We start from the raw sequence: 15,847 nt of genomic DNA, 5'->3' as shown, positions 1-15,847 counted from the left end.
CTTCCTTTCATAATGTGTTTTCTTCTGTATGGAAATCTCCTTTCCTGCTGATTCATTATGTGTCAGGAAGCCAAGCATGACATGTTACAAGCCATCTCAATAGCATTTGGTATTCAGTACTAAAATCTTACCAGCTCACAGGAGTTCTTCTTTACAAGGGGGAGGGAGAAAACGTGCATATTGGATGTGTTAAGGTAGTAGATAATGTGCATTAAGCATCTATACATTTTTTTTTGCCATCTGTCACCGTTTACTGGCTTTCTGGTTTATAACCTTCCTGATGTATGTGGAACATAAGCACTGAAATCCGCTGCACCCGGTCCGGGCCGGGGAACGGGGGCACAGCCGGACCCTCGGCAGCAGCTGACCCGCGCGGGCTGGGGGCTGCAGGGCCCTGAAAACCACCAGCGTGATGCTGTAGGTGTCCAGCTGCGAAGCTGCCTTACTTGTGAGCTTCCAGCCCGCGGCGCGCTTCAGATTCACGGACACACAAACCGCGAGACGCAATTCGTTACCGGACTTGCCCGGTCGTGGCGCTGCTCCGGGGGTTTGGCAGCAGGGACCAGGCTCTGCTGTAAAACTGACTCTGGCCCCCGCTGTACCTGACCCCCCCGGCTCAGCAAAGCGCTTCCGAGGTGACCGCAGAGGACTTAATGAGTACAGCTCAGTACCTTTATATAGCATAGCTCAAAATATGCCAAATACGTCACTGCATTTTAATCTTGCTGTCAACATATTTTTTGCAAAACAGCTATTTGAACATCACTTATTAGGTATAACATCACACGTAACAGAATAACATACCTAGAATAATAAAACGAATGTGAGTGGAGGTACTGAAGCGGTGAGCGTATATAAACTTTAGCTTAGACATAATAACAGATACTGAGTGTTAAGAGGAAATTCAAAATTGTGAATTTATTAGAAAGCAAAACCTGTTGGGTACGATAACAATAAATGTGGTTGTCAAGCAAGGATAGAGGGACTCATTACTAAAGTAACTGCAGTACTTTAAATACTGATATGAGGAAGAAAACTTGTAAACCTTATTTACAGTATTTCTGCAAGTTATCCAGCCCGGCCAATAAACGTGTGAATTCTGTAATGCAAAACTTAACCAAGATGAGATGCTGGTAGGCACGGTAACATCAGCGGGTGATGAGGGGACACAGCAACAGGTGATAACAAAGCGATGAACCTGCTGCACAGAGCAGGTCCAGGGGCTCCGTTCAGCCGGGGGCTCGAGACGCGCCGAGCGAGCCGCACCGAGGGGAGCAGGGCGTCCGGACGGCTCCCTCCTCCCTGCGGCGACCGGCCGGGCTGAGCTGGACAAAGCGCTGCTGGGGGCCGGGCCGCACCCGCGCGCCCCGACCCGCGCGGCCCTCGTGCACGCGAGGCAGAGGTAGATGGTGGGCACGTGTAAATCACTTAAAGAGGCGTTTAAGGAGACAGAAGATGCTTTGAGTCAGTTGTTATGGAGAAAATATTTTATAAATGCTCTTTCAATTGTAATTCGGGTTGAGAATACCACTGTTATGTGCAGTTCTGCATCTAAAAATTCTGAGAGGGAGCCTTTATTCCAATAATTTATGTGCCTGCAGTTTGGCATTGTAAATGGCTAACAGGCCTCAAGAAGAGAGACCTTCAGTTTGCAGCGTGTCCCGCAGCATCACCCCGTCCTTTCCCAAATTACCAAGAGGTTGTCTGAGGAGGAGCTGGCGCGGTGTCTGGTGGCGGCTCCCGGAGAAGGGCTGGCGCCAGCCGCGCCGGCAGCGGAGCCCTGGCAGAGGTTTGCCTTCGCGTTACACCGGCAGAGCTGTAGCTGCTGATTTTATTCTAAAACAAGCTAATTCTGGTTTCACATTAGAGAGGAAAAGATTGCAAAGTGTTTCTTGGAATTGTACTGGTTTACTTCAATGAAACACAAGTATTTGGTTGCTTTCGGGTTTTACTGAAGGTCACGTGCACTGCTCAGATAGTCCTTACCATGGTTCACCTTAGCGAGAGCCGCCGCTAGCAGCAAACGGAACAAAGATATTCTGCTGGGGTGTTTTCCTGACAAAAAGCAGCAGGAATGGGTTTCTGCCTTTCTTTTGGTGATTCCTGGGATGTCTCTGATGTGAAGTTTTGCTGTTCTCTTGGCAGTTCATGGCATCAAGTGGACGTGCAGCAACGGCAACAGCAGCTCGGGGTTCTCGGTGGAGCAGCTGGTGCAGCAGATCCTCGACAGCCACCAGACCAAGCCGCAGCCTCGGACACACAACTGTCTCTGCACTGGTACCTTGGGTGAGCACCTCAGGGGCACGGAGCGGGCCGCAGCTTAACCCGGGCTTAGAGTTGCGTTTGTAGCGCTGACGTGCTTCAGTGGCGTATCGTGACCTGTTGAGACGCAGCTAATTCAGAGAAGTCTTGAGCACAAAATGATGCATCTGGAACAGTGCTCTGTAATGTACAAACTCGAATGAATGCTCTCCATGTGTGGCGTGCTCAAAAAGGCATATTCTTTTCTACATGTTCAAAGCATCAAAACTGAATGTTCTTCCAACTTCACCCTCTGAACTCTTGCCCGGCAGCCCACTTTGCTGAAGAAAATGGGCTCAAGTGGTTAATTGCAAGGTATCACTGGGATAAGTTTTATTTAGGCATCGTGAAAATACAGGAGATTTCTTTCCCATTAAGGGATGGTTTTGAGTGAGGCTACAACAGCAAGAAACAGCATCCTTAGTTTAGCATTTTGTACACAGAGCAGGAAGCTCAGTGATTCTCTTTTCCAACTCATCTGCTTTATAGCCACCCCTTCCTGGTGCTTTGGTCCAGTAAAATATGACACATTCGTTAGTCTTTAGCAGAATTTCTAAAGGAAAACTGTCAGTGCTTCAAAGGGTTTATTTTTTCTTCTTTTTTGGGGGCAGTTGCATTATACAATTGAGACTTGAGTAGGAATGATGACCTCTGAAATACCTGAGTTTGGATTAAAATTCAACCTTACGGCTCAGCATTTGATCCAGGCTTGCAGATCTGAACACGAATCCTTTTATTCTTCCCTTTGATGTTTTGTCTGGCGCCAAGTGGGCTGCGTGCCTTTGAACGCAGCAGCGTTGCTTTGTTTCGTGGCGGTCGCGCCGGCGCGCACGCTGGCAGCTCGCGCCTGCCGCCCGCGGCGGGAACGCCTCTCCTTGCTCCCGTTCGTCTCTGCACCTGGGAGAATAGAGAGGTTTATATTGCGTTTAGTCTCAAAAGCGCTGTCCTGAACTACTTTAAGTGACCTGATTCAAGTCTTGAGCACATAATAAAGAAGTTCCCTTTCAAGGGCAAGGAACAAAAGATTTAGCAAACTGCAGTGGCTACGTGGATGCTCTATGTTACTCAGAAGACGGCATTGATAATCATAGCCATTAGCTCTAAGGAGGAGGTCTCTTTCCCCCCGTAGTCATTATGCAGTACCATAATTAATGTTCTTACCTTATTCTGAGGAAAATGAATTGATTAAGGAAGGAAACATCAAAAATTCGTGGGCTGTTCTCTCTTAGACACCACAAGCAGTCCTGGCACCGGAGTTTGCGGCCGAGGCGCGTGTGCAGACAGCGTGGTGTCCTTTGTCCTCTCGGGCTCGGGGACGTTCTCCAGCCGCTCCGGTGCTAATTGCACACGGTGCCCGCGGCCTCTCTGTGTGCAAAACGTTCATTTGTCAGCAGAGGAGCGACTCAGGACCGCAGGAGCGCGTCGCCCTCCTTACGGGCTTTCGTTGTGCTGGCTGGTGTGCTGCTTTTAAATAATGTGATTGGCAGCTGTAATAGACACGATAATAACAAGGAGATAAGGTTGCGATCAAGGCGGCAGGATGACGCGCGGCACAGGGCTGTGATGTGGCATCTGTCACCTCCGTGTTACCAGTCAGCATCCGGCCCAGGAGAGCGGTTGTCAAACCACCCGGCATCGCGGCGTGACGGGCCGTGCGGGGCCGAGCAGCCGAGCGGGGCCGAGGGCGCGTCGCGCTGCGGACGGACGGGCCTGTGCGGCAGAAACCCGCTGCCACGGCCTGTGGGCTCTGTGCGGTGATCGGGCGCGTTTCGGTAGCTCCAAAACCGGTCGCAGGTGCCGATTCCTCTCCCGTGGCGTCTGATCCAGCAGGGCTGAGGGGGACGGGTGCTACGTGGGGTGAGGGGAAGGGAACAAACGCACCTGTTCAGAGGTTGCTGTCATTGCACACAAAGGATCTGTGTGTTAGGGGGAAGGGGAGCTGTAAACCTGGCACTAGGAAGACTTGAATGTTATTTCCAAGGTCTCGTGTGTGCCAGCTCTCCCTCGCACACACAGCGTGAGCACGGCTCTCCTTTGCTACAGCCCTAAGATACACAACTAGCGTCGTCTTAATTTTGTATGTACTGAATGGCAAATGTTGTTTTCCGGCACAGGGGCAGGAAGCAGTGTGCATCACAAGTGTAACAGTGCCAAACACCGCATCATATCACCAAAGGTCGAACCAAGGACAGGTGGGTACAGCGCTCACTCAGAGGTACAAAATAACGATGTCTCTGAAGGCAAGAACGAGCACAGCCATGGCAAGGCCTCCAGCCGAGAGAAGAGGAACGGCAAAGTGGCGAAACCAGTGTTGCTCCATCAAAACAGCACCGAGGTTTCCTCCACCAACCAGGTGGAGGTCCCCGACACAACCCAGAATTCTCCGGTGTCCATCAGCAGCGGATTGAACAGCGACCCGGACATGGCGGACAGCCCAGCCGTCACCGGCGTGTCCAGCATGGCTGTAGCGTCCGTTATGGGAAGCTTGTCACAAAGTGCCACCGTGTTTATGTCAGAAGTCACCAGTGAAGCTGTGTACACCATGTCACCCACCTCTGGCCCAAACCAACACCTTCTGTCCTCAGATGCAGCTGCACAAGGACTGGTACTTGCTGTGAGTTCAGATGGACACAAGTTTGCTTTTCCAACAACTGGCAGTTCGGAGAGTTTGTCGATGCTGCCCAGCACTGTCTCTGAGGAACTCGTGCTCTCTACAACTTTAGATGGAAATAGAAAAATTCCAGAAACCACCATGAATTTTGACCCAGATTGTTTTCTTAACAATCCCAAGCAAGGGCAGACTTATGGTGGAGGAGGTATGAAAAGCGACAGCATCAGTACCAACATGAGGCAGTCGCCCACAACAGAACGCAGCTTCAGCTTCAATACGACCCTCACAAAAGAAATTAAAACTGAGGACACATCTTTTGAACAACAGATGTCCAAAGAAGCATTTTCCTCCACTTCTGCATCAAACACACTCACCCTCACCACTGGCTCAGGTTTGCTTCCTTCTGGAGGAGGTCTGAGCCCAAGTACCACCCTGGAGCAGATGGACTTCAGTGCCATTGACTCCAACAAGGACTATTCTTCCAGCTTCAGTCAGACTGTCCAGAGCCCTCATGTTCATCAGACCCCTTCCCCCAGCTTCTTTCTGCAGGATGCCAGCAAACCTCTTCCCCTTGAGCAGAACACTCACAACAACTTGAATGACACAAGTGGCTCATTTGTGAACACGTTAGGAATCCCCAGTGTGAAAACAGAGTCCCCATCCCAAACCACTTCCAACTGTAACGGCACAGTGGAAACCAGAATAGAGTCCAGCTCTTCTCTCCAGCTCATGCAGTTCCAAACAAACTTCCAGGCTATGACTGCAGAAGCTGAAGTTCCCATGGAGACTTCCCAGCAGGCAGAAGGGAATGAAAATCTACTTAAATCAGGGGATCTTCAGGCCTGCAGCACGGAACACTACTTGCAGCCCGAGGCCAATGGGGGTATCAGGAACGGGAACAACCTCCCTATTCTCCAAGGAAACATGGTACAAGGACTCTATCCTGTGGCCCATCCCAGCCTAAATAACTCCTCCAACATGGAGCTTAACTTGGACCACTTTGACATCTCCTTCAGCAACCAGTTTTCCGATCTAATTAATGATTTCATATCGGTAGAAGGTGGGAGCAATGCTCTCTATGGACACCAGCTGGTGTCGGGTGACAGTGCCGGACTGTCTCAGCCTGAAGACAGTAACAGAGCAACGTACAGCCAGGCTGAAATGTGCATTCCTTGCTGCAGCCCTCAGCAAGCCAACATGCAGCTCAGCAGCACGGAGAGCGGCGCCAGCACCATGGCGTACATGCACGTGGCTGAGGTGGTGTCCGCAGCTGCAGCACAAGGCACTTTGGGGTTGCTGCAGCAGAGCGGGCGCTTGTTCATGGTGACAGATTATTCACCAGAATGGTCTTACCCTGAGGTAAGTCCAGGGCTTTTACTCATTCATGTTTACTGCTTTATTTGTCATTGCTTTGTTAATCAGGGCTCCCAAGAACTGTTTCCTTGAAGGTTTGAGGAGGCTTTCAAAGTATTTCTCTTGGAAGTCAGAGGCCCAAGGCCGTTTGCATGTCTGCCTGTACTTCAGTTAATTACACTTCTGTGGAGGGTGACACAGCTGAAGCGCCAGCACGGGGGCGGTCGCTGCCGCTGTCACCTGCCTGCGTGACACCAACAGCGGTGCAGCGCGGCCCGTGGAGCCGAGCCGGGCCGGGCCGCGTGCGTCAGGGCGCCGGGCTCCGCCGGCCTGCCGACGCTGCTGCTGACGCTCCTGGTGTCCGCACGGCCAGTCCGACTCTTTAGCGCTTGTGTAGAAGGTCCCAAAAATCAACAGAAAAACCCCTAACTGAACCTGCAGCCTTTCTGGTGCACATCTTTTTTTTTGCTGCTACCATGGGAACCTTTGTTATCTGTTGCTACACTAATGAATTGTTCGACTCTGGCTGGCAGCGCTTGTTGTATTTCAGTTTTGTACAGACCACAAGGCCTAATCCATCTGCATAAACTCACCAGAACGTTTTTCAAAACCAGCACGAGTCCAGGATTTCTTTCTGGTTGTGTGGAATCATCCTGGCGGGTCAGGGTTTGATGTGCAACGGCTCAGAGCGATGCCCCAGCCATTTGTTTTCTGTGTGTGCTGCTGCGGAGCGCCCAGTGGCCGCGGGGAGCGACCGGCTCCGCTCCGCCCGGCCCTGCCGCAGAGGCTCGGGGCTCCCGGGGCGCTGCCGCTGTCCCCGCGGAGCTCGGAGCGCGTCCCCCGGTGCGCGTCCCTCCGGAGCCCGGAGCGCGTCCCCCGGAGCGCGTCCCCCGGAGCCCGGTGCGCGTCCCCGCGCTGCAGCCGCATCCCGGCCGCGCTCCCGCCGGCGGCCGCCCGGGGGCAGCAGGGCCGCGGGGACGGAATGGAGACCCGGACGGGAACGGGTCCCCCTCGCTGCTGACTGCGGGTCCAGAGGCCGCAGTGCCCGGCGGGAGGAGCTGGGGTGGCCCCGGGTGTCCCGGCCCCGCTGGGCCTGTGTGCTCCCGAGCAGGCGCAGGGACGGAGCCGGAGCGCGACTGTCCTAGCATTGTGCTCGTCCGCCAGAGCCCTGGCAGGGGAAGGGTAGGGACAGGCTGTGCTCAATGGCTTCTCTGCAAACACAGTCCTGTTTGGGTCACCCGCTGTCGTCTTGCGTCCTTATTTAACCACGTTCCCGGTAACCGAACAATGCAAGTCGTAATACTGCTGTTTTTAGCTGAGATTTCATACATCACTGTCGGTCAGATTCATGGTCCAACTCCTCTCGTGCTTGCAATAGTCACTTTGAAGATGACGTGTCGCTTTTTGTGTCCTCTACATGGTCATGCATCCATGTCAGCAGGGTCAAGGCAGTGATGGCAACTGTGCAGCACGCTTGCTGTGGTGGACCTGCGGCACTTCTCTGTGGCACGGAGAAAAGGCTGAGCTTGGGCAGGCAGCAGCGGGGAGGCGGTGGTGGGCAGGGACGGAGCACCCCGAGTCCCCGAGCTGCCGGCTGGGAGGGACCTCTGGCTCGCAGCATCAAGATTTGCCATGGGCGGTCTCGGAGCTGGCGCAAGACGGGGCCCGTGGGCAGGAGCGGGGAACAGCGCGCGTGACGAGAGCAAAGGTCCTCTGCTGCGGGATGCTGTGTGCGTTTCTCCCGCGGTGGTGGAGACTGGGCCACCGGTGTCGAAGGTGCCAGGGACCCGCGTTCGCTTGGCACTTGTTCGCCCTCGGGACGCTGTTTGCCCTTCGGCCCCTCCAGTGCATGGCCCTCTCTGGAGTTGGCTTTTTCTGTAACCTACTCTTTTTGTTCACTGTTTTCCTCACAGGGAGGAGTAAAAGTCCTAATTACCGGTCCATGGCAGGAAGCCAGCAATAATTACAGCTGTCTGTTTGATCAGATCTCAGTGCCTGCATCTTTAATTCAGCCCGGGGTACTGCGCTGCTACTGCCCAGGTAAGGAACACCCCTCTCCTAACGCTGGGGCTTTCAGAACAAGTTCTTAGCCTGACAGTCTCACGGATTTGTCTTGACTAGACTCACAGACCCCTTGTGAACGGTAGCGCATAAACACCAAGAAGCTTTTACTTTTTATTTGACATATTTAGTGTGAGAACAGCAGCTAAGGATCTTGATACGTCACAACAGATCACAACAAATATTACTTAGGAGCTCTGAATTAACTTTAAAATGATTACTTGAAATAAAATAATTCTGAGCATTTCCTTAGTTTTGAAATAGCAGACTAAAGAGCAACTGTTATTCAGGGTGCACTCACTGCTCTTCTGACTCTTAATTTGCCTGTTCTGCACTTTGTTCTTGGTCCGCACAGGATGAGAACAGCTCCAGCCTCCCTGCAGACATTTTCAGGAGAGCTGCTCCTCAGAATATGACTTTAAGGGCACGCAGAATAACTTGGTGTCATTGTTAGGGCCCAGCTTCCCACTGGAAATGCGGTGAGGCTGGTTCCACCTTCTGCGAAAACAACCCATTAGATAACTCTGAAGCTTCGAACCTTAATGTTTGAAAACACAGAGTGGCGTTTTGGACTCTTCAGTTATCTAGTCACAAAAACATTGTCAAACGCCCCCTCTCCTTTCACTGTATCTGCTCCCAGCTGCCATCCAGCCCATGGGGAGATCCACAGGTAATTCCTGGCCATGCATTTCTGCCGGAGGTTTGTCTCACCACGTGCACTTTCCTTCTAGCTCATGACACTGGGCTCGTGACTTTGCAAGTTGCCTTCAACAATCAGATCATCTCCAATTCCGTGGTGTTTGAGTATAAAGCCAGAGCTCTGCCGACCCTGCCTTCCTCCCAGCATGACTGGCTATCCTTGGATGGTAAGAAGCGTGCAATCTTCTTCAACAAAGCTCACTGCATGGTAGGACTGTGAATGAACGAAGCGGCTCCTGGCATGGGGGAGGGATGTAGTTATTATTATTTTATGTCTTTGATGGACATGGCAGATGCTTAGAACTGTTTAACTGGGGAAACACTGAACAGTTTCAAGCTGGATTCGGGCCTGCCACCTGTCAGCGCAGGCAGGGGGTGTTCTAAAGGCTCTTGGAGGGCTCCTGCGTTCTGTCTGTGGGAAGTCGTGGCAGAGCAGCAGTCACTCAGGCAGTCGGTGGCAGCTTTCGCCCGGCCGCGGGCCGCTGTGCGCCGGGCGCTGGCGGGAGTCACAGCCGAGCACCGCGGCGCCGCCGTGGGAGCGCCCGCGGCTCATCGCGAGCGCGGGGCGGGCGAGGAGGAGCCGTGTCTAGCCGGGTTCTGGCACAGCAGCACGTGTACACCCGCAGGGTTGGACCTGGCGGGTTTGGAGACAATGGGCAGGGAAATAACAAGAAAGTAGAATTTCCTTCCAAGTAGCATCAGTCATGATTTCAGTGGCACAGCACCCGTATCTTTAGCTGTTCAGGGTTATCCATGAATAGCAGCAGCACACAGACACGTCCTTCCCTGGTTCTCCCCCTGCCTGCAACGTCACAGAACACAAATGTTCAATTTGTCTCTGCTTTCTGGCACTGCTTGTGACGTTCGTGGACATGAGCAGAACAGAGACAGGTCACTGTGGTTATTGCAGGAGTAAAGAGGTTTGTGGCTTGTCTGCAGAGGCGTAGCTTGCAAACAGAAACATCTCTTAAAAAGGAAGAGCGCATCATCTCACGTTCAGCATCAGTGCTGAGTTTGCTTGACTTCTGAGCATCGGAAGACTCTGCGGGTGCTTTTCATCTGCTGGCGCGGCTGCAGGTGAAGAGCAGCCGATGGGGACGCGGCGCAGGCCGACACCGCTGTCAGCCGTCTCCGGAGTGGCGTGCGCGGGGGCAGGTTGTAAAGCCCTTGTTTAGCGGTTCCCGCAGCGCTGGCGATTCGAAGGCGCCGCACAGGGTGGCGGTGAGCGCCGTCTCCGGTGTTCCCGCAGCTCGTCCGGAGCTCCTGGTCAGTGGGCAAGCCCTCAGTGAGAGGTCGTTCGATGCCGTGGTGGGAGGGAGGGAGGCTGCAGCAGCGGCCAGGCTAGGGCATTGCTAGCAGGGAGGAGAAGAAAAGCCAAAGGAGCGCTGCATTGCAGGGGCCCTTCAGGGAAACAGGCTGAATAATTATCCTAACCGTGACTTATCAGAAGCCTCTGCCTTGATGCACAGTGCTCCAAAGGGAGTAAATTACCCTCTTATTTAAAGGACCAGCAGCTTCTTTCTGTCTATCCGTAGAGAACGAAGGTTAGCTTAGCTGGCTAAGGTGTAAGTTAATGTGAGTTGATTCTATCAATAGAATAAATACACAAATCCCTGTCTTCTCTGTTTACTTTAATTGCCTTGCTCCAAATCCTTGCCCTACTGCCTGTTATGCAGTCTGGAGGCAAGGTTTCCAAGGAGTATTTAGAGTCCCAAAATATTGACTAGAATTTTAAAATTCCTTTTAATTAACTCAGTGGAACACTTTGAGATCTTTGCGCTACGCTGTTACAGCTCATGGCCCCAAGAGGTGCGACCGCTGCAAGAGAGGGTTAACAGGGTTAACAGTCAACCGTGCCCCAGGAACAGCGTGGAAAAGGGACTGGCAATTTACATCTGACACAAGTTCAGGTAGACATCTGTCTGCCACAAATCTCTTTAAAATCAAGACAGACATCCTGTATGTGAACTGTCTGTTTTCAGTTACATTAAGGCAAAAAATAACGTGCCCTCTTTGTTCAGTTCTGCAGACGACTGAAGAGCCTGTTTCCTGCGGAAGGAGGCAGCGCCGTGCCCGGCGCGCGGGGCAGCGCCTCGGTTTCTCTGCAAGATCCTCTGCAGGTTTACGGCCGGGGACAGGGCGCGCGGGGCCGTCGCTGTGCGCTGCTGCGGAGAGCGGCTCTGCCACGGGCCGGCCGCCTTCCTCCCGGGAAGCCCCTGCCGCGGCCTCTGGGTCCAGCTGGTTTTAAGGCTGGAAATTGTTATGAGTGTCAGGGAACGTTTAACCAGTGCCCGCAGGAGGCGATTTTGAGTGAAACAGGGAATTGGGGTTCCCAGAGGAAAGCATTTCATAGAATTGTTTTGATTGGAAAAGACTTTCAATTAAATAATTTGCTGGTTTATAGTAATTGCTACTCTTGGAAGTAGTGAGCTCAGGGCAAGGGCAAAATCCCACGTTTCTGAGCACAGAGCAGGCGTTAGAAGTGCAAAGATCTGGGAATGTTGGGAGACCGTGTCCCTCCTGCTGTTCTGGGGCGGCCCGGGCGAGGGAAGGAACGTGCCGAGGAGCTGAAGGGGCAGCGTGTTGGGGGACCTTCCTCTGGAGGTCTTCTCGCTTTCTCGGAGTCTGCGCTGCGCTGTAAAGGACGGTGCACGCTTTTCCAATGGTACACAGCCATGCTTGCTCCATTCTGGGTCTTTTGTGGTTTTGGTTTTTGTCTTGGTTTTTAACTCCACAGGGGAGTTCGGTCTCTTACAAATGGGCAGTAGACAGCAGCTGCTGATGCTCTTGCTTTTTTTTCTAGTTAATTAGAATAGCAGTGTTCTCTTTTTTCAAAGAAAGCCTTTCTTCTTCTCATTTATGTGCTCCCACGTGATCCTGATCTCCTCTGATAAACTTGGCAGCCGCTTCGTTTTTCTCTATAAACCAGCGGTTTTCAGGAGCCATCACGTGCTTCTGTCGCCGCTTGACCTCACCTTTCACTCGCTATCTGCAGAGACGTTCTCTTCAGAAAAACAAAAACCGAACGGGAGAGACACCCCCTTCGGGACCGAAGGGCAGAAATCTTCTAGTGACAACGTGTAACGAATTAGAAAGGACTTTTAGTACGGATTTCCTGTGGAAAGCATGTACGTTTGCCCTCCGCTGATGCCTTGGCTTCTTTCAAAAATGCAGAGGTGACGTTTGCTTGGCATGGGACACGACCAGAAAGCGAAGGCTGGGGTCCTTGCTGGGAACAGCCCTGTGAACCTCCGGTGTTTGTGTTCGTCCTCTGCTCTTCACCGACTCCTGCTCTGCGGAGGCTTCGGCTGGTTTCATTGTGTCCTGCTGAGATTTGATTGGGTTTTTTCCCTTTCATCATCCTTAAGGCCGGGCTGCTCGGCTACACTTGTTTTGGGAAGCCTGTCCTCTGGTGCTTTGGCTGCGTTTCTCAGAGTATCCTGTTCTGTCTTGGCTAAAATGTCATAGAATCGAGGTGAGGAGTATTTCATTTTCTGTTCTGGATGTGTCTTTTGAGCCAGTCCCAGGCTTCATGGTCACACATCCGATTCCTCTGGGAAGCCCGTGTTTGTTCTCAGGCCGACGGCTGATCATGCTCCACTGCTCAGATGAGCCTGTACTGGAGCCTGCACAGACGTCATCTGCAATTTTATGTCAGGTTTTAATGCTCTGCAAGTTTACCTTATTAGAGCAATTAGTAGAAGTATCATTACTTCATGTGTAGTGAGATGAGAAGAACTGCACATAAGAGCCCAGTTGCTTTACGGTGATGCAGGTATTTCACATCCCGGCCCTGAATCACTCTCGCTTACTGGAGCACGCCATGTGGACGCGCGTTTGCTGGAGGTGCTCGTAGCCGCGCTCCGGGCAGCGAGCGGAGTGGGAGGAGGCCAGGAAGCCAGTGGGACGCTGGGAAAGCACTTGCCCACTGCCCGTGCCCAGGGCTAGTTCTGGTGCTAGTGCCCGGGAGATGCCGCCAAGCACACACTGTAAACACTGCGGCATCTACCGCTGCCTGAAAGGAGGTTGTAGCATGGAGAGTGTTGGGCTCTTCTCCCAAGTAACAAGCACCAGGATGAGAGGAAACGGCCTCAAGTTGCACCAGGGGAGGTTGAGGTTGGATCTGGGGAGCAACTTCTTCCCCAAAGGGCTGTGGGGCATTGGAACAGGCGGCCCAGGGCAGTGCTGGAGTCACCATCCCTGGAGGGCTGGACAGACGGACATGAGGTTCTCAGGGCACGGGTCAGTGCCGGGGTGGGTTATGGGTGGGCTCGATGGGCTTGAGGGTCTCTTCCAACCGGAATGATTGTGTGATTCTGTGACTCGACGTCAGGGCGCGGGGCGGGGCCGCGGGCTCGCCGGCACAGACAATGGGAGGCGGCCGCCGCCGCCGAGCGGGGACCCGCGGACGGGGCTGGTGGCCGCCATGCTGGCGGCGGGAGGCCCCGGCGTGGGCTGAGGGCGGCGGGACCAGCGCCCGGCGGGTCTCGGGGCTGCTCCCCGCTCCGGCTGCCCCGAGTCCGGCGAGGCGCCGCTGCCCGGGCGGCTGCCGGCGCCTCCGGTACCCCCGGTGCCCGCGGGTGCGCGGCGATGGGCCCAGGGGCGCGCTCAGCGTGAGCGGGGCCGCCGCCCCGCCGGCTCCCGGTGCCTCCCCTGACCCGCGCCGCCGGTGCTTTTGCTGGCCGGGCGCGGCTCTTGCGGCGGGCTCGGCTCCGGGGCAGGGCGGCCGGCGCGGACCCGCCGGTGGGTGAGCCCGCGGCGCTCGGAGGCGGCGCTCGGCGCTGTGGGCCGGGCGCGGGAGGAGCGGCCCATCCGCGCACAGCCCCGCAGTTCCGCGGATGTGGGCCGTGCCGCCCCGCGGGCCCGGAGCCCGCCGCTGAACGGGGCCCGCCGCTGCCCCGCGGCCCCGGCGCCGGGCGGCCTGCGCCCCGCCATGCCCCTGCCCGCCGGACCGCGCTCGGCGTCGGCTCCCGCTGCGGACGGCGGGACTCGCCCGCTCCCGGGACGCGCTCGCCCGCGCTGCGGGGGCGCGGAGGGGGCAGAGCCGAGGCTCCCGCCAGCGCTGCGGTGAGACGGACGAGCCCCGGCCGCTGCGAGGATGCGAAAGGCGACAGCCCGGTCTGCGGGAGCCTGCTCCGTCCGCCCCTGCTGCAGGGTCCGCACCAGACGCTGGCTGGAGCCGCCGCCGACGCCTTGGTAGCCTCCCAGGTCAGTCCTGCGGCCGGATGGCGCCGGTTACTTGTCTGAAAGCAGGTAGAGGTGCTACGGGGGGTCCCGGACCCCATCCTTTGCCGGTGGATGTGCGGATGTGACAAAGTACTGCTCCCATTAAGTGTTACAGGATGATGGGTCATGCAGTGTTGTTTGGGTTTAAATCTGCATGCTTCTGTGTTGACTGTCGCTGCTGTACCCGCAGGGTAAATGTGCACTTTTTTAGGCAGACTGTGCCTCCCCCTTCTCTCTGTGCCCCCAGCTGTGGGACGCAGTCACGTTTCCATCTAGTCGCCCCCCGTGTTCCCGGGGCGACGTTCCAGTGCAGGCGCAGAGCTGTGACAGCTCGGTTACTGTGGCCTCACACGAGCAGGACAGATCACATCCGAACGCCTCCAGCTCGCAGTCCATTTTCTGAGCTGGGGAGCTTAAGAATGCTCGAAGCACACGGCTGCTCCATTCCAGGTCACTGCAAGACTTGTTTTGCAGGGTGTTTTCATCAAAAAGAGTAGGACTAGGAAGGGGCTTAAGGAGACCGTGTGGGCCACTCCCACTTCAGAGCTGGGTTGACTGTGAGTGATGTCTGACTTTTTGAAAAGCTTCCAGTGAAGGAGGTCTGGGTCTCTTTTGCTGACCTATTGTATCATTTCACAGGGTATTCTAGTCTCTTCACAAGTAGCTCGCAGCAGTTTCTGTTTATCTAATTTTGGAGCAAACAGAGGCCATTTTATATTATTCTGTTCATCAGTCCAGTGACTTCTGAGTGAGTATTTTGTTCTTGAGTTTGCTATTTCTATGAGAGGCAACTTGGGTCAGAATTTTTACTGTACTTAGGGCACCATAGCACAGATGCTGCATAGTGCCCTGTGAGGTGCTTTGTTTCCTTTTCGGAGCCCCTTTGGTGTGTGGCCCGTGGGGTCTCCGTGGGTTGCACTGTGCGGGTGAGCAGGGGGCAGACGTGTCCTCCTGGCTGTTGCTCTTTCTGCACATCCAAAAGCACAACATCTTCAATCGTGTTGACGCCCTTGCAAAGCACAGCCCGTTTCTGGCTTGGTGTGCAGAGACTGACCTTAGGCAGCCAGCGGTTTTTGTACAAATTAGTAAATAGCGCAAGAAGTGACATCTTTAGCAGTCTGACCTACCTCTAAAACGTATCAAGTCCACATGGCTTGTCTAAAACCTTTCCTGGGTTGCTGAAGTAGCTGTTCCTGGACAGCACGAAAATCTTGTCCTCCCTAAGCTCTGGGGAAGAGACGCCTGAAAAAAAAGGCAGCAAGTGCTTCACTGCTGTTGGTGTAGACGCTGCCATCTGGGGAAGAGTCACCCTGAGCCACCCCCTCCTCCCCCGTGATGGCACGGTAAAGAAACGCAGGGCAGGTACCGTCCAGAGAGCTCTGGCTGCTGGGCACGGCCCCGAGGAGCAGAGTAGCCCAAGTGGCCTGCGAGTTGCAGCTGGCGGTCCCGCAGCACTGGAAGAGCTGTGGGGAAGTGTTGCCGTAAGGAGTTTTGCCCTGGTAGACGGATTAATGTCTTAAAATCAGTGACAGCGCCTGTGTGTGCAGGGCTGGATTACCTCCTTATTCCTGCCCATGCCCAGTACTGTTTATTTCT

The 15,847-nt window shown here is 54.4% G+C and overlaps 1 protein-coding gene across 18 annotated transcripts in view; it reads left to right on the top strand.

Moving 5' to 3' along the window:
* The window catches only part of CAMTA1 (calmodulin binding transcription activator 1), a 156,796-nt gene that overhangs the window by 114,455 nt on the left and 26,494 nt on the right, over window positions 1-15,847 (top strand). For 17 of the 18 annotated variants that reach the window (XM_065037714.1, XM_065037726.1, XM_065037718.1 and 14 more), the window contains 4 exons: window positions 2,146-2,286; window positions 4,416-6,271; window positions 8,179-8,305; window positions 9,058-9,192. In XM_065037714.1, the coding sequence (XP_064893786.1) occupies window positions 2,146-2,286; window positions 4,416-6,271; window positions 8,179-8,305; window positions 9,058-9,192 (2,259 nt within the window). Of the gene's footprint in view, window positions 1-2,145; window positions 2,287-4,415; window positions 6,272-8,178; window positions 8,306-9,057; window positions 9,193-13,414; window positions 14,234-15,847 lie in introns of those variants that run through there. The other variant, XM_065037727.1, reaches the window with a different exon arrangement.

This window comes from Columba livia, chromosome 21 (genome assembly GCF_036013475.1).
Source record: "Columba livia isolate bColLiv1 breed racing homer chromosome 21, bColLiv1.pat.W.v2, whole genome shotgun sequence".
NCBI classification, from domain to species: Eukaryota; Metazoa; Chordata; class Aves; order Columbiformes; family Columbidae; genus Columba; species Columba livia.
Note: the sequence above shows the minus strand (reverse complement) of the source record. Positions and strands in the feature narration are given on the sequence as shown.